This window comes from Terrapene carolina, unplaced genomic scaffold, assembly GCF_002925995.2.
Source record: "Terrapene carolina triunguis isolate 2854851 unplaced genomic scaffold, T_m_triunguis-2.0 Scaffold17, whole genome shotgun sequence".
Taxonomy (NCBI): Eukaryota; Metazoa; Chordata; order Testudines; family Emydidae; genus Terrapene; species Terrapene triunguis.
This window is the reverse complement of record NW_020664368.1, coordinates 2,816,960-2,838,267: the sequence shown is the minus strand read 5'-3', so window position 1 is coordinate 2,838,267 and position 21,308 is coordinate 2,816,960. Positions and strand designations below refer to the sequence as shown.

The window sequence follows — 21,308 nt, the reverse complement described above, 5'->3', positions numbered from 1 at the left end:
CAAAGGACAAAATATTCTTGGACTTACTCTTCATATAAGAACCCAGATCAATAAATTATTCCTCGTGGCCCATTTTTGATCATCAAGGAAACATAATTAATGGTCTGAAACTCAAAGGAAATGATGATAGAGGATTCAAAATCTATACTGCTGTGTTTCTTCTGTAAAACTAAATTTTTTCCTTTGTTGAGTGTTATAAATGTTCTTCCTGCTGGTTCATGGGGCAGATCCTCATCTGGTATGAACAGTCATAGCTGCATATGGTTGCAACGTGTGCTGAGGATCTGTTCCCATATTGTTTGCTTACAGTTCTAATGTAATTCTAACATTGCAACAGCAATATATGATTGATGCAATTTAATCATAAAGTCCTATTATATTTAGGGCTGTCAAGAGATTAAAAAAATTAATCGTGATTAATCGCGCGATTAAAAAAATTAATCGTGTGATTAATCACGCTGTTAAACAATAATAGAATACCATTTATATAAGTATTTGTGGATGTTTTCCACATTTTCAAATATATTTATTTCAATTACAACACAAAACAAAGTGTACAGTGCTCTCTTTATATTTATTTTTATTTTAAATATTTGCACTGTAGAAATAAGGGAAATAGTATTTTTCAATTCACTTAATACAAGTACTATAGTGCAATTTTTTTATCATGAAAGTTGAACTTATAAATGTAGAATTATGCACAAAAAATAACTGCATTCAAAAATAATACAATTTAAAACTTCAGTGCCTACAAGTCCACTCAGTCCTACTTCTCGTTCAGCCAATCGCTAAGACAAACAAGTTTGTTTACATTTGCAGGAGATAATGCTGCCCGCTTCTTGTTTACAGTGTCACCTGAAAGTGAGAACAGGCATTCTCATGGCACTGTTGTAGCCAGGATTGCAAGATATTTATATGCCAGCTGTGCTAAAGATTCATATGTCCCTTCATGCTTCAACCACCCTTCCAGAGGACGTGTGTCCATGCTGATGATGGGTTCTGCTCGATAACGATCCAAAGCAGTGCAGATCAATGCATGTTCATTTTCATCATCTGAGTCAGATGCCACCACCAGAAGGTTGATTTTTTTTTGGTGGTTTGGGTTCTTCAGTTTCTGCATTGGAGTGTTGCTCTTTTAAGACTTCTAACAGCATGCTCCACACCCCGTCCCAATCAGATTTTGGAAGGCACTTCAGATTCTTAAAATTTGGGTCAAGTTCTGTAGCTATCTTTAGAAATTATCTTTAGAAATGTCACATTGGTACCTTCTTTGTGTTTTATCAAATCTGCAGTGAAAGTGTTCTTAAAAGGAACAACATGCTAGGTCATCATCCGAGACTGCTATAACGTGAAATATATGGCAGAATGTGGGTAAAACACAGAGTAGGAGACATACAATTCTCCCCCAAGGAGTTTAGTCACAAATTTAATTAACACATTATTTTTTAACGAGCGTCATCAACATGGAAGCATGTCCTTTGCAATGGCGGCCAAAGCATGAAGAGGCATATGCATGTTTAGCATATCCAGAACATAAATACCTTGTATTGCTGGCTACAAAAGTGCCATGTGAACGTCTGTTCTCACTTTCAGGTGCCATTGTAAATAAGAAGCGGGCAGCATTATCTCCCGTAAATGTAAACAAACTTATTTTTCTTAGCAATTGGCTGTACAAGAAGTAGGACTGAGTGGACTTGTAGGCGCTAAAGTTTTACATTGTTTTGTTTTTGAATGCAGTTATGTAACAAAAAAAATCTACATTTGTAAGGTGTGCTTTCACGATAAAGAGATTGCACTACAGTACTTGTAGTGCAATGCGGTGAATTCAAAATTATTATTTGTTTATCATTTTTATAGTGCAAATATTTATAATAAAAATAATATAAAGTGAGCACTGTACACTTGTGCACTTTGTATTCTGTGTTGTAATTGAAATCGATATATTTTAAAATGTAGAAAAACATCCAACATATTTAATAAATTTCAGTTGGTATTCTATTGTTTAACTGTGTGATTAAAACTGCGATTAATCACGATTAATTTGTTGAGTCAATCACGCAAGTTAACTGTGATGAAGCGACAGGCCTAATTTTATTGCTTATTTACCCCTTTATCCCTTCTTCAGGTAAAACAAAAAACAGGAAAAACTGAAAAAAAGACACAGTAGTGAAACAATAATAGAGAACACAATGTGTTTGTCAGATTGACTTTATTTACAACCATTTACCTGAAGCCTATTGATATTGTTTGTATTACTTCAAATAAAGGTTAATTAAATACAGAAAATCACTGTACAGTCAAGTAAACTGGCTAAATGCTAAATGCTCTGGAAAAAATGTGCACGAAAGGGGCACATATCAAGGATATCTTCAGTACTAAACTGCAGTCACCAGCACATAATTTAGCCATGAACTGGGTCTGTGGGGAGTATTGGACATGAGCAGCTGCTTTTCCCCATACAGTTCTGGCCTCGTGGAGACCTGCTGTGTACGGACAATGTAGCCATAGCTCAATTAGGAGAGCCCCTGCGGAGTACTCCGTTTTCCAGCATTTTTGTCCACAATAGGAAAATGTAGAGATTTTCCTTTCAGATGATTTCTCTATACCATTTTGAGATAAGGGAGGGACAGGGATAATGATCAAATACATTTCAATTTATTTTAAATCAGGAAAACAACTATGCCCGCTTCTTTAGGTGAAACTGAATACTAGTGGGCCTGTCTACACTCTTAATTCACCCTCTATTCTATTCAACATTACTTTGGCAGCTGCAATTTCTGTGGACGACGTATCTGTGGCATAAATAAATAGTCTTGAGATTATGGGAGCAGTCCTAATATTACCACACGGGATGGTATTATGAGTCACGATGATATGTTGTGTTTTGCTTAAAGCTCAAGCTTCTGAAGTAATATTATTGTCAGAATCTCAGTTGTCATTTTTTTAAAGAGTAAGTTTCTGGCCCTGGTGCTTGCAGAGAAAACAAAAACCTTAAAGCCTCAAGAATCAGAAGGCAAATAAAAAGACCCCCACATTTATTATTTTTGAAAGAAAAGCTCATGATATTTAAGCCAATCTTTTAATTTTTTGAGGCCTGATTCATGATTTAAAAAAAAAAATAAAATTTAATCCTTAGGGTTGGCTGTTCTGCAGCCCTGAGAAATTCCCCTGACGAAAACCTGAGGTTAAACAGATCTGCTCCATAGTGTGCGGGAGTCACATTCCCTCTGTGTGGCCTTTGCTCCCTGGCGGCTATGTGCAGTGGAGATGTGACATGTGTGTTTTGGGCCTTTTACAGCCAGGGGCTGCCCATGGGATTTGACTCAGGATTAATTCTAATATAGAAGTCATCCAGTAAGTGGCTAGCATCAGTTAGTATTGCCCTCAGAGGCAGTGCTCACCCACAGAGGGCCCTAAGCAGGAATATCTCCCCCCCCACACACACACACAAACTAATAATTAATAGGGGGCCCTCTTGAGCTGCTTGGGGCCCTAGGCAATTGCTCAGTCTGTTTATGCCTAGCGCTGGCTCTGATGGCCCTGGAGAAAGGTTTTGTGAGAGCCCCTCTGAGGGGAGGAGTGTGCCAGGAAACCAGGGTGTGGTGTACGAATTAGAGCCAATGGGTGTGTCCCCCCCCCCCATTCCACCAGGCAGTGGGGAGGGGGCTAGATGTTTTGGCATTAAAAATAAACCCGCAAACAAAGAAAAGGGAGCGTGTGTGTGTGTGGGGGGGTCACCTGCAGTGCCACAACCAACCCCTGTGTACCTTGGGGTGAGGGGGAAGCAAAGGAAACTGCTGCGGGCCCCCCCTCAGTGTCACACAGCCCCAGAGCAGGGCCTGCTGCTGCCTGCTCCCTCAGGGCAGGAAACCTGTGGTGGCCCGCCCCTGCCATGGCTAGGGAGCATCTCTAAAGAGGGGCAAAATGAGAGAGAAGAATGAAGGGAGTGTCTAAGCAGGAGAGAGCCAGCAGGGAGACAAGGAGGTAAAGGGGAAGTGCAGTATTGCCAACTTCAAGAGATCAAACATTGTGAGTCGGACCTCCAAAATCTTGGGATTGGCCCCCCAAAAAATAACATTTTAAAAAAAGATGATATTGTGTTTTTTAGGCCAGTCTCTTGATTTTGGGGGGGGGGGGGGAAATACAAAAAAAACACCTGGCCCGTCCCCAGGGTGTGTGCATGTGACAATTAGTGTTGCCCACTCTTCCACATGTACCGGATAAGGTCATTCTGGCCCCTGCTGCAGGTGCTCTCACCCCCACATCTGCCCGTCTTCTGCCCAGCAATTAATCCTGTCCTCCAGACCCCCATCAGTTCAGTCCCCCAGCCCCCATCATCACCATCCCATCAGTTCAATCCCCCTACACTGTCGACCCCCACTGCCCTCAGTTTACCCTCCCAGAACTCACCCCATCTGCTCAGAACCGACCATCAATAGAGCCCCTCCACCCATCAGTCCCCACCTTCCTCACTTCAGCCCCCTCAGGAAACCCCCAGGCCAGGGATTGGCAACCTTTGACACGCAGCTCGTCAGGGTAAGCACCCTGGCAGGCCAGGCCAGTTTGTTTACCTGGGGGGGGGGGGGGGGGGGGGGGGGGGGCGGGAAGCAGCGGCCAGCACATCCCTCGGCCCACGCTGCTTCCAGAGCCCCTATTGGCCTGGGACGGCGAACCGCAGCCAGTGGGAGCCGCGATCGGCCGAACCTGCGGATGTGGCAGGTAAACAAACCGGCCTGACCCGCCAGGGTGCTTACCCTGGTGGGCCACGTGCCAAAGGTTGCCGATCCCTGCCCCAGGCCATAATTCAACCCTCCCAGCCTCATCTCTGCTCCTCTTAGGGTTCTTCACTCTCCCCAGGCCTGGGGGGCTGCTGTAAAGTCTCCTCTCCCACTTCCCCAGCTGACAGTGGGGAGCCCCAGCCGCCCGAGGCTTACAGCAATTTTTAAGTAAAATTAAGCCTCACTCATGATCGAACTCTCAAATGTCAGAATTTGGGGGGAATATCCTGACATTTGAGAGTTCTATCGCGAGATCATGAGTGGGTGGGGCTTAATTTTACTTAGCGCGTCTCTCGTGATAAATTTGCAAGAGGTGGCATGTCTGGATGTGCTGGCAAACAAGGAAGGAAAGTGGAAGGGAAAACCAAATAAAAGAAGTGTTTGCAAATTACGAAAAGGGTTGTGTAAGAATTAAAACAAAAGGGATTGCGGGGGTGGGGAAGAAAGGACAAAATAAAGGGAGTAAGCAACTTATCAAGGCAGAAAGATATGAACAGCTACAGGACTCCTCTGCAAGCCCTAATTTAGGGGTGGGGCTGAGATTCCTGGCTGTGCAGTCAGGCCCATCAGGAGACATGTGGGGCCCAGTACATCTTGTTCACTGGGGCCCCACCCTCTCCCTTTTCACTCTATTTACGCAGATGTGTTGAGCTCAGGACCATGGTACAATTGTCTCCCTCTCATCTCACCAGCACTGCGCAGTGACCTGTGCCTTAAGAGACTGCTGTAATTTAAGATACGTCTGCACTTTGAGCTGGACGTGTAAATTCCATCTTAAGGAGACAGATCAGCGGAAGCTCAATCAGAGCTTGCACACTAAAAACAGAAGGGTAGCTGCAGCAGCAGAAGGGGCTAGCCACCCCAGGTATGCACGAGTATCTTGGATGGGATTGTACTCAGGGTGGGTAGCCCCTGCTCCTTTACAGTCTAATTTTAGTACTCTAGTTCGATCAGAGCTAGTGAGGGCATGTTTCCTTAAGCTGGACATTACATTTTCAGCTCAAAGTGTAGCCATACCCTTAGAAAAGTTAGGCCAGGGCTTTCTAAGTTACCCAATGGGCTTCTCCAACCCCCAAAACACCCCAGGCTCAGCTGGGCATAAAGGTGTATTAAAACCACCTTAGCTCACCCCCACCTGCTACCCCACCCCATGGGCTGTAAGTTTTGTGCTACATCTCCTAGCCTGCATCCTCACTGTAAAGAGGGCAAGTTACCTGTCTGAGGCTACGTCCTCACTACGGGGGGGGGGGTCGATTTAAGATACGCAAATTCAGCTACGCGAATAGAGTAGCTGAATTCGACGTATCACAGCCGACTTACCCCGCTGTAAGGACGGTGGCAAAATCGACCTCCGCGGCTTCCCGTTGATGGCGCTTACTCCCACCTCTGCTGGTGGAGTAAGAGCGTCGATTCAGGGATCGATTGTTGCGTCCCGACGAGACGCGATAATTCGATCCCCGAGAGGTCAATTTCTACCCGCCGATTCAGGCGGGTAGTGTAGACCTCACCAGAGTGAAAGCAGCACCTGGGCCCTGGCCTAAACCCCAAGCTGTGCCAGCTAGCCGAGGTTTAAAGCACCACTAAACTTGTGAGAGGGGGTTTTCTGTGTGGATGGAAGTGGGATTAGGAGCACCATCTGAGTAAGAGCACAAGTTAACTCTGCAGTTAAGACATACATAGAGGGACAGCACAGACTCTCACCCTGATTTTCTAGAAACTTGTGTAAAATGTGGGTTTAGGGGAATGTTTTTGTTTCCGTTTTCTAACATGAAGGTGTATCCATTTCTAATGTTAAATTTCTTATTAATTGGCTTTCACATTTCCAGTAATAAGAAAGATGATTTTTTTGCAATGCAAAAAATGGAAAAGGTCATGCTTTTGTCATTGCAACCCTCAAATGTGAAGGTTTATATCCCTACAATTTTTATCCTACTCAATTTAACTGATGGTATCATTATCTGGATGTAAGCAGAGTCAGGATGAGCTCTACCCTGACATCTGGTGGTGAATTATGGCGAGTGTGGAAAAGAACTCCAGGAGCTGATCTTGTTTGCATAGGCACACCCACTCGCCTGGCATGGAACACAGCAACTGAAAGTGGTTACTTTGGCTGGTGTGGGATCCCCAGTTTCTCTATTATTGGGGCAGGAAGAATAAAGTTTTGTTACCCTGATTCTGTGAATCAAGGCCAGTGGAACTGTTGTATGATAGAAGGACTGAGTGAGTCCTTCACCATTACCTAAGTAGCACTTGCTTGACAAGGGGCATGGGTTACAAAACCCAGTGAATTGAGAGAGGATGGGGACAGGTATGTGTACCTGATGGTATGGGCCCCCTCTGAGGGTTTGAAACACCAATTGCACCGCCTCCTCTCTCCACTGTTGAATATCAGAGCGAACTTTGATTCCCTTAGGAGTCTAGTTACAGGCTGCTGAGCTGAATTCACTTTGGGCCAATGGTTCACCAGCACTGGGTCTCCCCTACTAGCTGAAATCGCTAAGAGCTGAAATCACAAAAGAGCTGATGTTATTAAGAGCTGAGATCACTGAGGCTGTGTTAACTAGTGGGGGAGCCTGAAGCTATACTGCTCAGCAGCTGGCGGAGCAATTTGTGGGGACGACTGGAGGAGCAGCGAGCGGCGTGGAGCCTTGCGGGGCCAGTTGGAGTGGCCCAAGGAACGGCGAGCAGAGCTGTTTGCGGGGACGGCTGGAACGGCTCACAGGTCGGTGAGCGGAGCGGAGCAGCTTGTAGAGCGGAGCAGTTCGTGGGATGGCAGGAAAGTGGACTGGCTCGTGGTAAAGGCTGCGGCGGAACCCCCACGGGGAAACAGACGGCTGGCCAGCCTCGGATCACGTAAGGTGCCCCTTAACACCCTGCGTGCCCCCCCCCTTTTACTCTGGGGCTGCACTGACCAGGGACAGAGACTTTGGGGGTTGTTGGACTTTTGGGACTTTGGGTGGTTGCTGGACCCAAGAGACTTTGGGGATGTTGGACTTTGGGGACTCTGGGTGATTTTTGGGTTGCTGGATTCAAGAACCAAAGGGAAAGGACACAGCCCAATTTGCTGGGGTGGGTTTTGCTCATGGTTTGTGTTATGAATCCTGTTTGTGGTGTTTTTCCAATTTTATGCTGATGTCGTTTACCTCATGTTATTAAACATTTTCTGCTACACTCAGACTCCGTGCTTGCGAGAGGGGAAGTATTGCCTCTTAGAGGTACCCAGGGGGGTGGTATGTAATTGTCCCAGGTCACTGGGTGGGGGCTCGAGCCGGTTTTGCATTGTGTTATTGAAACGGAACCCCTAGATACAGAACCCGGCCCTTGTTGCTGCCAACTTAGATGGGCAGAAGGGTTACATGTATAAATGTGGTTTTTTTAAAATCATGCAAAGCTCTTTGTTTCCATGTTGCCTTGTGGTAACAAGTCCCTTAGCTTAACTAATTCATTGTGTTAAAATGTAATTTTTTTTAAATCAGTTTTAAAATTTGATGGCATTCATTGTAAATTGCTGAGAACATCAGTTTCATTGGCTTCTCCGTGTTCTTTGGTTATGAAAGAGGATAAATAGGAGGACCTGATTTTCCTTCCCAACACCATTCATTATTTTATACAATAATACTATGTCCCCTGTTACCCTTCTCCTCTTCAGACTAAACACAATACTTCAGGTGGTGAAGTAATATCAATTAATATCATGTCACTATAATATTTTTGGTATTATTTTGTATTCCAGGCTTTTTATTTCTTAACATTTTGTTTGCCTCTTTTGCTGCACTCTCACCAGCTGTTATCATGGTGTTTTCTACTTTTATTGTAGTTTTATTTTCTGTACTTTTCTTCAGGTACCATACACAATCTGATTGTTGGCTGCAAACCGCTGGAAATGGTTTATTCTTGTGGCCATGCTAATGTACCAGTGAAGTTAAAAATTTCTGAAGGGCTCACAGGAATTATTGGCTCCTATGAAAATGAAAAAGCACTTCCTGTTTTTAGTGACGCCTTTTAAAAATATTTCACGTGTTTCCGCGCCTCTAAGGCAGATCCTTCCTTATCTCTGTTCCTGTGGCTCCTTCTCTCTTTCGGTAATTTTGAGTTAACTTTTGGTGGCTGTTCTCTTCTTGATTTAGTGCCAAACCTCTCTGCAGAACAGGAAGTTATGCTATAGCAGAGAGGACTCCTTTATTTTCTATGTTGCCTTTCCCTCCACTCGGTGTATTTATTTTCTTATTTTGGGCTCCAGCCATTTCTGAGGCTATGTGAAGCTGCATATACATGAACTGATCACTCGCAGATGCACATATGATTACAACGAGTTGCCTGCTGCCCAGAACTGGTATGGCAGGGTTAACACTGCTTCCTGGTTTTGTATTACCCTAAGAATTAATCATGTTAGTGCCTTTGAGTACCCTTTGGGATTTCCTGTGTACAGTGACAGTATAAGCTCAGGGCCTCAGGCCGAGAAAAGGCGGATTTCCCCCACTCACGTCTCACCTGGAAGGGGATTTCCATCTTGCACAAATCTACTGCAGGACTTGCAATTATGCAGATATATAAGGCTCATAACAGTATGTCGGTATTTTGTATGATCTCTCTTGGGAGCTGTAAAAGGATTGTCCACCTCTGTAAGTAAATACTTACATCTTTGAGCTTATATTTATTTATGGAAACTGTATATACTTTGTATTTTGTAACTGTAAATGCTAACTTCTGGCTCTTTTACACACATAAATATTCCTAAGTTAAGAGTGGTTTCTGCATTTCGATGGCTTTCCGCTTGTTGATATATAGTGATTTATTAAAAGTGTTGTGTGGAACTATAAACACCCTCTGTATTTTTTCTGGAGTTGATGCATGTCTTCGCTTAGTAATCTAACATAAGATGTTAAATACTTTCTGGCTTTTTTATCTCTTTTCAAAACTGCACATACCTCTTTACATCTCAAAAAATAAAATAAGAGTGATAGATGAGATCCAAAGGAGGTCAATGCGGGGAAAGTGGCAATCTTTGCTAGTCCAAAACTGGGAATATATTCAGTTTATTTTCATTTTCAGATTTCAGTTTAATTTTTTGGTAAATTTTCGTCATGATATTTTTCTATTCTGACCTGGCTTTTTTCCACCACTTGTGTTTTTTCATTTAATGTTTTTTTTCCCTCTCTTCTTTTCCTTTTCCTAGCTGTTCCCACCACTCTTTTCCCTATTTGATCCTCCCCTCCCTTCATTTTATCCTTCCTTTCTTTTCTTTGGATAGGGTCTGTGGCATGGGTTCTGCTTATTATCCAGCTTTGTGTACTGAGTGTTTCAGAGGGTTTGCAGAAGAGAGTGAATTTGCAGTTTTGGTCTTCAAACCTGCATGAATTTACAAACCTTCACTGTTTACTGCAATGAACTGCTCTCTAATAAATCTTTTCTGATGAAGGAATTGGCAGTTGCACATTCTATGGAGCATTAGGATTTTCAAGCTAAGATACTTAAACTTTAACAACCATGATACATTATAGAGAACCTAACATACTGCTTTGCTTGTCACACAATGTGCTGTATAGCAGTACCCAGTGTTTTGTGAATATCTCAAGGAGCAGTCATCAAATTCCACTCTAATGTAAACAAAATGTTGTATTTGCAATAAAAATAATGCCAGTGCAACACCATTGATTTCAATGGAGATATACGATGAAAAACTGGCCAAATGCACTAGTGAATCAGCTTTATTATGTGCATTTGTGCACAGTCTCATAATTGCCCTAGTGGATTTCTTTCTGTACACGCACATCTTAATGACTGTGCTGGTAGATATTTCTCCTTCAACAGGCATCCTCCCTCCCTCATTTCACGGGTGGTGTTTTCTTTAGGAAGGAGGGACGATGTGGGAGTCAGTGACCCCTGCTTGCCCTCCCCATCTCATCTGTATGAGGTAAGAGGGAGTTGCAGTTTCCTGTCTTCTCCCAGACAGGTTTCCTTTTGTGGGGTATGATGTTACCTATAATTCAACTGGGATCTTCTGATAGGCAGACAGGCCAGGCACTCTCCATTGGGAGCAGCAGGGCAAGGAAGGTGCCTGCTGCAACTGCCACCTTATTATTGCCACTTGTAACTTTAGCTACGTTCTGAGTTCTCTGGTGACACCTGTTGGGTCTGTGGCCTTGACCTACCTCACGCAGTTTCATTAGCAAGCAGATTTCCCTAGCAGGTATCATCAGTTGTATGTAATAATACTTCTAGGGAGATTGAGAGTCATAAATCCTGTGACAGACACTGTCACCAGCTGTCAGGTTTTGATCATGAGTCCTAGCTTATTTCAAGTAGACCAGTCAAGTCCTCTGCGTTTGATAGCACGAATGAAATTGTTTATGTATTCTGTACACAAAGGGCTGGTCTACACTGGGGGGGGGGGAATCAATCCAAGATACGCAACTTCAGCTATGCGAATAGCGTAGCTGAAGTCGAAGTATCTTGGATCGAATTACCTGGGGTCCAGACGGCGCAGGATCGATGGCCGCGGCTCCCCCGTCGACTGCGCTACCGCCACTCGCTCTGGTGGAGTTCCGGAGTCGACGGTGAGCGCATTCAGGGATCGATATATCGCGTCTTAACGAGACGTGATATATCGATCCTGGATAAATCGATTGCTATCCGCCGAAAGAGAAAACAGGCACTTTTAGTCAGGATGACATTAAATTCCGTTTGAGGGAAACAACAATAAAGAAGGAACAAACTGGAAGTCCCCATGAGAGACAGAATGAGTACAGACTGTTTCTCTGTAACACCCTGTGACGATTTGGGGAATCTGTCTACATACAATTTATGAATCCTGTTTCAGATTATGAACTCTGTATGTATCTTTACCAAACTGCACACTTCATTTTGATTGTAAGGCTAGTCTGGCTTCTCTGTTGTTTTTTTACTTCCATTTTGGGATGACACAGGGCTAGCAATGGAAGGTTAGTCTTCTATTCAAACGGGAAAAACCTGGAAAAAAGAAGTTGGCAAAACCAAGAAAACCCGGTTCTGCCAGGAAACCTAGTATTCAGGCAATAGATCACCTGGTGGTGGACTTTGAACATCTGACAAGGTCACATGACAGAAGAAACTGCAACTTTATAAAGACTCTCAGTAGCCATTTTAGAAAGAGGGGGAAGAGACCAGAAGCAGAAAGCAATGCTGTGCAGGAACAGAAAGGTGAGGATCCTGGATACCCTAGAGCAGCTTTAGCAACCTGAGGACCCCCATTTTTATTTACATTCTTTTGCTGACCCCCCAAGCTCCCTGCTCAGCCCCAGGTGCTGCCACCCACTCTACCCCTTCCCCCAAGGCCCCACCCTGCCCCACCTCTTCTTGCCCCTGCTCCACCTCTGCCTCTCCTCTTCCCCACCCCTTTCTGCCCCTCCTCCGAGTATGCCCTGTCACCTCTCCTCCCCCTCCCTCCCAGCACCTCCTGCACACCTATGAACAGCTGTTCCACGGTGTGCAGGAGGCACTGGGAGGCAGGGGGAGGAGTTGATCAGCAGGGCCAGCAGCCCCGGACATGATTCCGCCCCCTTCCCCAAGCCTGCCCCGTCCCTGCTCCTTCCCCCTCCCTCCCAGCACCTCCTGCACATTGCTGAACAGCTCTTCCCCGTATACAGGAGGTGCTGGGAAGGAGGGGGAGGTCTTGATCAGTGGTGCCCGCAGCCCCCCTTGAGTACCCTTGCAGACCCACAGGGATCCAGGGACCCCAGTTTGAGAAACACTGCCCTAGAAGTCTCTGACCTAAGCCCTAAGAGTGCTGGAGTCAGGGAAGGGGATGTAGATATTTCATTGTTTTATCTGAATATTAGATCTCTTCGGCCACCTAAAGTAAAGAGTCATTGTTTTAGAATCCCTTTTGCAAAGTCTGTGCAGTATGTACTTCAACTATCATGTGTTCCTGGAGAGGTAACTGTAAACCACAGTGTCCACAATGTTGGAGCTCTGGAAATGGGTGTGCTTAAGCAACAGGGATATTTTGGGGCTCAGCACAGGTCTTGGAGATCTAGGGGAGCTGGCCTGTGAGGTCCCATTTCCATGAAGCGCTAATAGGCAGAGAGCCTGTGCCTAAGAATTGTGCCAGAGAGGTGAAGGAAAGAGTAGTGTTGGGAGCCTACTCAGATCAAGGAAAGCTTTAGAGTACACAAATCCAGCATGGTGGGATCCAAACACAGCCACTTGGTGAGTGTTCAGTAGGGGGAGTTCCACTAGGACTATGACACACCAGCTTTGAAAAAGGTGACAATGAAAACCAGGAATGTTCTTCATTTGTCATGTGGATTTGGAGCCAGGTTTCAATGTCCTCCAGAACAGGGGTTCTCAACCTTTTTCTTTCTGACCCCCTCCTCCCACCGAACATGCTATAAAAACTCCACGGTCTGCCTGTGTCACAATAACTAGTTTTTTGCATATAAAAGCCAGAGCCGGAGTTAGGGTGTAGCAAGCAGGGCAATTGCCTGGGGTCCCATACCACAGGGGCCCCTGCAAAGCTACATTGCTCAGGTTTCAGCTTCAGCTCCGTATGGCAGGGCTGAGGGTCCTGGGCTTCAGCCCCATGTGGCGGGGCTTCAGCTTTCTGCCCTGGGCCCCAGCAAGTCTAATGCTGGCCCGTCCTGATGGACCTCCTGAAACCTGCTCGTGGTCCCCCGGGGGCCCCGAACCCCTGGTTGAGAACCACTGTTCCAGAGCATACAATTAACAAAGAGGCACCAACTGCTTCATGGAGCTGTACCTCAAGTTCACCTTAGAAGCTGTATTTGGGAGGAAAGGAGCCCAGGTCATTAAAATGCATTTGTGAAAGCCAGATTATATTGTGGGCCATACTTTTAACATCTCAGATCTGGAGAAAGTCAAAAAGAATGCAGTAGGGGGATTTAAACACAAGCAGAACAATTCCCTTCTGTTTTAGATACCTTTTGCTCTGACCACTGGATGCAATAGAAAATATATTTGAAATTACATTACTTTTCAGTATGTTAATTCCTCTAACCACTAAACAACAGATAATAAGTTGTAACTTTGCTTATTTAGACTAACAATGTTCTCTTTTTCTTTGAAGGCATTTTATTCAATATCTGGTACCTTTAGGACTTCTTAAATCAACTGGAAGATGGCAGAAGCAGTACTGATTGATCTGTTCAGTCTACAAATGAACTCACAAAATAATGGCATTCAGAAGTTATTATGTAGCACACTAGAAAGGATTGAAAAAGGCTTCTCTGCCAGTGCTCCATTTGTTTACATAATGTGCTACCAAACTCCGAGAAGCGAAAGTAGCAGTGAACAAGATTTGTTACTTAAAGTAATCAGCAGTTTTCAAACTCTAAAGAAAGGAATTGAGGTTGTGTGCAAGACAAGTACAGCTGCTGCCTTGTACACCATTAAACAAAAACTAGATGAAAAGGATTTAAGCATCATTAAAATCATTTTACCAGTACAAAGGAAAGCCTTAATGGAAGTGTTTATAGACCACCTATTCACTGCTGTTTACCAGTTTCAGTTTGAGGATTTTGGGATGGATTTTGAAGGAAACAACCTCCAACAAATAGCTGAACCTCAGAGCGACATACAAACACTTCCTGCCCATGAGATGGAACTCATCAGGAGTGAGATTCAGACATACTTGGAAAGTCTGCCAGACCTGAAAGGGAAGCTTACCATTCTAAAATCTTCCTTGATCCCAGGTAAACTGGAAAACAGATTTTATGGATTTTTTTAAACCTGTTTCATTCAGTTTTCAGTTTACAGATTCTTCTACTTCAGGGGTTCGCAACATGAGGGCTCAGGGCTGAATTTTTCACCCCCAAAATATCTCTCTGCTGCTGTGATATCCCTATAGCCAGCCAGGGGAGAAGTCCCCAGTGCAGACATCAGATAAGATAGCCATAGATTGTCCTATGCAGCCCGCCCTTGTAAGTCCAGGCACAGAGGGTATAGAAGGGGCCTAAAGGGGTAGGCCTTTAGCACTCTGGGGATTCTGAGTGGCACTGCTGAATAACTTAGATCAGTCCCAATGGATGCCTAAATCACAGTCCAAAATTGGGAAGCAGTCCAAAATTGGGAAGGAGCAAATGTGGCTTAAAGAATGGCACAACATAGGGTAAGATTCTATGTGTTCAGTGTTAGTGCTGACGCAGAAAACAGAGACACCGTGTCAGCTGATGGGGTCAGTAGCAATCATTCTTATGGGGAAGAAGCAAAAAGCAAACACCTCTCTGAGTGGAGCCATAGAGCACAATGCTCCCCTTAATCTAACTGCTCTCCATCTCAGCGCTTGTGGGATCTAAGCAGCCAAACGAGGGCTGTGTCGTGCGTTGAAGTTCTGAGTAGGAAGGGGTGGGCAAGGGGTTGCCTGTTTCCTGCTCTGCCAGCACTCACACCTTACATTTAATTAAATCTTTGGATATTGTGTTTTCCTGCACTATTGGAGGGGGGCATCTCACGGTTTAGATAAAAACAACCTACTTACTTTATATTCCGGCTACTTGGAATGACACTCCCCAAATCAAAGAACTGAATTGTTGGAAGATCTCTATCTGGCTATATCCTGTATCTGTTCGGATGTTCAGATAACAAATATGGACTGCTGAAACTATCTTCAAAAACACACCCACTACGTGCCTTAGCCAGTCAGAAAATCAGTTATACCTTACAGTAGTGGTTCAAAGACTTGCTTCCTCATTTTTCTTTATGTACATTATTCCCAGCTCGAGAAGAGGGATTTTTCAATTTGAGTTTTCCCGGAATTCTTCCTTCGGGGGCAGGAGATTATAGCACAGCATCCCCTTGTGGCAGAGGAGGTAGAGGATTTGGTTGCAGAGAATGCACAGGGAATTCTTTATTCAGGGTGCCTGGTCTCTCACTGTCAGTCAGGTGTATGCACACACAAACTTTGTAATTCTCCTTAGCTATCTAGGTCACAGATACAAGCATGGTCTTCACCTAAAACTTAGGCTGACCTAGCTATATCACTCACGGGTGCAAAAAATTCACTCCTGTGGAGGACGTAAGTAAGCCAACCTAAGCCCTGATATTGGCACTGCTAGGTTGATGGAAGAATTCTTCTGTTGATCTAGCTAGCAGCTCTTGAGGGGGTGGATTAACTACAACAATGGAAAAACTCCTCGTGTCACCATAGCACATCTGCAGCACCATAGATGTGTCGCTGTGGCGTCTGTAGTGTAGACACACCCACAGTCCAGTGGCATAGATAGGAGTGGAAATTTGGGTGGGCCCCAATTTTCGGGTGGACGGGCAATGACAGACTGTGCTAGCTCAGCTTCTCCCCGAACGCTACACCCTCTTCCTAGCCCTGGTGTCCCCAGACATAGGACTTCACCTGGCAAGCTGGGCACGTGCATGGAGCGGCTCAGAAAATGGCCAGGCAGAGCTGCCAGAGCATAGCTTTCTGAAGGGCGGGCACATAGCTCCATCCTGGATTTCAGGTGCCCAAGTGATGCTCTGGGTTGCTGTGGCAGCACTATACCCCTGCTCAGATTTGGGAGGACCTGGATGCTAAGTGTGTGGGCCGTGGCCACGCCCCTGCCACAGCCTCTGCTGCAGATTGTCACCACATATGTGCATCTAAGTCCTGGATTGGGTGAAGCAGTCATGGAATGGATTTTTATTACAGCACAAGGAATGGGTCTCCCTGCACATATCCACCTAGCAGAAGATTGGTTCTCCCTAAACCTGCAGTTCTTTAGAGATCTCCAGTGGAGGGAAGAGCCATTTGCCCCAAAATCCCTTGCCCCTGCCCTGCTGCTCAGCTCCCCACCATGGCTTCTGTGGTTCCTGGACAGTATTTCACCTGTTGGAGCTGTGTGCCAGGGACCCCTCCACTGCAGGTGCTCCTAGAAGGAGGAGTTGCTAGAGACTTGGACACCAGTAATTTGCTTGGGTTTGCCCTGGAAGTTGGAAGAGGGTAATATTAGATCTAGCAGAGAGCCTGCTGACTCACATCCCGTGACCTGGAGCTCTGTGGAGTCCAAGGGTAATGTGGTCACAGGGAACATGCCCCTGTCCTGGCTCTTACTCACTCCACGCTTTACCCTGGCAAGAGTCACAGTTTTTCTCACTTGCTCGCCAGAAGAAGAAGGCAGCATGGGATCCTTGTTTTTAAATGTCATCATTAAATAAGCATCAGCCATCCAACAGTCTGACTGGCTGATACCAATTCCATTTGGCAGAACCTGGTATAATTTTCAGGTTTCTCATTTGTTTCAAACAAATTCTCTCTCTCTTCACCAGGTCACATCTTCCTACACGGGTTCACCACAAGGACAGGTGGGATCTCTTATATACCAACGCTCAGCTCCTTCAACCTCTTCAGCAGTTCCAAGCGGAGAGATCCAAAGGCTGTGGTTAAAGAAAACCTACGCAGATTAGCTAATGCTGCAGGTTTTGACCCAGAGACATTTCACCGTGTGAAGGTATGTTATCAGATAGCAGTGCACTCCTATATTAACTAATCAGAGCTTGCTTTGTGTAGCAGTGAATGTTTTGGTTTTTTTAACTGTGCATTAGTCTTCTCTTCCTAGCAAGAGATTATAAGTAGTAGGACAACTTTTTAAGACAGTTATTGTGGCAGTTTAACATGATGAAACTGTCATCATAGCTGTCAACACGCTTGGTACTATATAGAGAGGAAGATTCAGTCCCTCTCCCAAGAAGTTTGTTCTAATAGAACATACAGTTAGTTCAGTGACATAATACCATATATGACCAGATAAAGATCCAAAATCAAAGTGGTGCAGATATCTTTTTACTTAAAAAATTCATTTCTTTCTTAGACGGATGTGGTTGCACACCAGAGGTGTGTTTTAAGAAGGGATCTGAAGGCAAAGACAGTGGTTGTTTGTTGAACAAGAAGAGGGATGGAGTACTAAACATAAGGGTTGGCCTGAAGAGGGTGAGAACAAGAGAGCTGGAGAAAGGGCATTCAGCAAAGTATGAATTAATTTTTTTTTCACTGCCTTATAACTGTGCTTCATCTGTCTTTGTACTGACAGGTCAATCATGCCAGTGATGTTTGGATTATGGGAAAGCCCCAGCCTGACAGCTATGATGGAATAGTAACGAATCAGAAAGATGTTACAATAGCCGCTCTCGGCGCTGACTGCATACCTGTGCTTTTTGCTGATCCTGTCAAAAAAGCATGTGGAGCTGCTCATTCTGGTAAGGGCATCTAGTATTCAGTTCACATAATCAAAGTAATATAATACTAGGAGAGTACTGGGAATGGATCCCTTGAATAGTAAACGGGATTAATAATCAAGTAGTAAGGTTGGGTTTAGTGAGAGCCAGTGAGTGAAGGATCCCAGGCTGAATCCCTTAACTCTTCCTTTTTAGGCTTCCTAATATAGTTCTTTTTCAAAGATGTAGAACTCTTCTAAAGAGCATGTAATAGTTAGCTGGATTCCAGTCAAACACACTTGCAACTTTAACTGTTTCTAACAAGGTTTGTGTTTGTGAATTGCCCAGTTTTTGGTGTGAGCATCAAACATTTCAATCAGATTGTGCCAGAGGTCCGTGGATCTAACAGCTCTTAGGAGGCCCATCAGAGTGGAGCTTCCCTCTGCAGGCTTCATACATACAGGAAGGATGTATGTGTGTAGGGAGCTACACCGTGTGTGTGTGTGTGTGTGTGTGTGTGTGTGTTATGCGTGGGGGAAGTGAGTGGTGACGGGAACGAAGCGAGGATAAAAGGGAAGCTTTTATCCACGTTGACAATTTTAAGAGGTTGAAGTTTTTATATCTCAAAATGTTAAGTGTTAAAAGTTTAATGTGTATAAGAGTTTGTGCATGCTCTGTCCCTTTCTATGTTCCCCTTTCAGTTACCTGCTCCCCCCTTCCCGGACCCCCAAGCTGCTCCATCCTGTCCATTCTCTGCCAGTCTCCTGTGCCCTCTCCATGCACCCCCTCCATCTGCTTCACCCTCCCATTCCAAGACCAGGTAGCATGTCACCCAATCCCCTCTCTCCAATCCGCATGCCTTGTATTCTACCATGTCCCTGACCAGTCACATATTCTCTCCCCCATGTCCATCCTTCTGGCGTTCCCCAAATCCATGCCTGAAGTCAGTAGCAGGTCAAATTATTTTGATAAACATTTAAAAATAGGTTTAAACCTTGCTCTGTATACACCTAAATACCATTCTGTGGCCCAGACTGTAGCCAGGGGTCATAGAAAAGGAGGGGAGAAAAAGAAACAAAATACCTTTGCCTCTACATTAAGGCACACTCAGTTCTGTGCAAAGCCTGTCTTGAGCTCTGTGTAAAGTACAGGGAGTCAGAGCTAGGTTTTCTTCCTTGTAGTCCAAACAATCCTGGCATGCAGCACAGTTTACACTTGCTTCAGCCAAGTAGCACAGATATGGAGATTTTTTTTTTCCCATATAAAATGTTTTTTCCCTTCTCTTTAAATAATATTTTTCCACAGTGCTGTCATGTGAGATTGTAAAGAAACTTTTACAGTATTTAACCCATGAGATATTGCCGCACAGAGTGAACAGTGAGGTGTAATTGAATGGTGTAAAATCAGGGCTGGGAGCAAGGCATTCCTGAGTTCTAAGCCCACTTGTAATATTGACTTCCTCTGCCCTTGGGCAATTAAAGGTTCCTTTCTTCTTCAGTTTCCCCATCTCTAAAATGGTAATACGGCTACTTCATAAGAATGCTCTGAGGACTGTTAATGTTTGCTAAAAGCTAATTATTCCTCCATGTATTTGGCTTGTAGATTCTTAATAATAATAATTAATAATAATTAATTTTCTGTAACCATTCAATTTAAAAATAAACTTGCAGGATTTTTTCCCCTTATGTTTTTTCCTAGGATGGCAAGGCACTTTGTTAGGAGTTGCTATGGCTACAGTAAATGCTATGATAACAGAATATGGCTGTAATGTTAAGGATATACTTGTGGTGCTGGGCCCATCTGTTGGACCGTGCTGTTTTACACTTCCTCAGGAATCAGCAAAAGAATTTTACAATCTTGATCCCAAATGTGTCAGACAGTTTGAATCTCCAACTCCCTATGTTGATATTAGAAGGGCAACACGGTAAGTCTGATGTGTGTTTTTCTATGCTATAGTTTGTTGTGCTAAGCAGCCTAGGGATGAGGACAAAAGACTGAATCAGAAGAAATTTAGGTTCTAGTCCCAGTTAGTCACTGATATGGAGTGTGATCCTGCTGGGTAGGAGTTGAGGGCCCTCAGAATTTCATGGGAGCATTGCAGTATCAAGCCCTTAATGAATGAACCTAGGGACGATATTTGCTCACCTTGTGTACCGCTCAATCCCACTTGAAAAACTGGGTGGGATGGACACAAAAAATATCCCCACTGCCTCCAACAATACCATATACTGAACTTTGCTTTCCTGGATAACAACATTACAAGCAAAATTTTGTTATGCTTTGCATGTGTTGCCAAAGTATGGAGTTTCCTCTAATAGCAAGTCAGGACAGAACCAACTCTTCTAGTTTCAAATGTTGCTATATTTCAGCTATTTTATGCCTTAAGAGTAGCTTCTTTGTTCTATATACATGTTCAAGCTTAAGTATGTGTTCTAAAGACTGAGCAAACCCACTTATTTTAATCTAAAGAAAAAATGCTATTAACACAGTTTGTCTTGCACTATTGCAATAGCAGTAACACACTGGCTTAAGGAACGTGCCATTTGATAAAATGTTCCATCTTTTCTTTTTCTTCCTTTCTTTAAGAATTCTTCTAGAGACTGGAGGGATTCTGCCTCAGAACATACAGGATGATTCTGTCACTGACCACAACCAAAGTCTCACTTTCTGCACAGCATGCCACCCTGATACATTTTACTCTCACGTTCGCGATGGCACTAACTTTGGCACACAGATTGGCTTCATATCGATCAGAGACTGAGGTAGCGTCTCTTATCCTTGGGTAGTAACCGGGCAATAACTGTTAGCATTGCCTGACATCTTACTCTCCTGATAGTAGGCCTCTCCCCTTTCCTTCACCTGATAAGTTCTGAGGAAGAGGTGGACTTATCATAAGGGATTTGTACCTGTGGGGATGCCTTGTTCCTCTGTGGGAGGCGAGACCAGCAGCCGGATGAAAGAGCCAGAGACAAGGTTGCATGGGGAAGTTCTCATGGAAAGTGGAGATCTGTGGGAACTAGACCATCTGTGCACAACACCCCCAAACCTTTCTGAATTATACCAGCAACATGGCTCCATTGTCTGACTTCCATTTTCTACCTCCCATATTCCCAGACCTCTGTAGTGTGGGAAAGCCCTGAAGAGAGTTACTGCTTCTCTCCGAGCAGTAGTAGCGTTCAGTGCAAGCTGCAACATCGATTGTGCTGCCCTGAAAGCAGAGCATGCTGTGCAGAGCTGCTATTTCCTCGACTCCTCTCCATCCCGGGTCATTTCCTACCAACTTCATGAAGCTGGGCTTCTGCACTGAAGCCCCCGGTATCTACACAATGGGGAGGTATTTTCAAATCCTTCTTTCCTCTCTATGTGCCCAGTCCTCCACCCTTTCTGCTC

The 21,308-nt window shown here is 44.5% G+C and overlaps 1 protein-coding gene across 1 annotated transcript; it reads left to right on the top strand.

Moving 5' to 3' along the window:
* The first annotated feature begins 9,125 nt into the window (after positions 1 to 9,125).
* LOC113405239 (laccase domain-containing protein 1-like) lies at positions 9,126 to 20,813 on the top strand. The gene is made up of 6 exons (XM_026646487.1): positions 9,126 to 9,400; positions 13,843 to 14,467; positions 17,034 to 17,215; positions 17,795 to 17,960; positions 19,617 to 19,842; positions 20,505 to 20,813. The coding sequence occupies exons 2-6, from the start codon at positions 13,894 to 13,896 to the stop codon at positions 20,677 to 20,679; spliced, it is 1,323 nt and encodes a 440-aa protein (XP_026502272.1). The 5' UTR covers positions 9,126 to 9,400; positions 13,843 to 13,893; the 3' UTR covers positions 20,680 to 20,813.
* The last annotated feature ends 495 nt before the right edge of the window (positions 20,814 to 21,308 follow it).

What these genes read in the sequence shown, in the direction of transcription:
- LOC113405239 (XM_026646487.1), top strand. Translation starts at nt 13,894, where the DNA reads ATGGCAGAAGCAGTACTGATTGATCTGTTCAGTCTACAAATGAACTCA. An exon ending in AGACATTTCACCGTGTGAAG is followed by an intron (nt 17,216 to 17,794) that starts GTATGTTATCAG and finishes TTGTACTGACAG; the next exon opens with GTCAATCATGCCAGTGATGT. An exon ending in ATGTGGAGCTGCTCATTCTG is followed by an intron (nt 17,961 to 19,616) that starts GTAAGGGCATCT and finishes GTTTTTTCCTAG; the next exon opens with GATGGCAAGGCACTTTGTTA.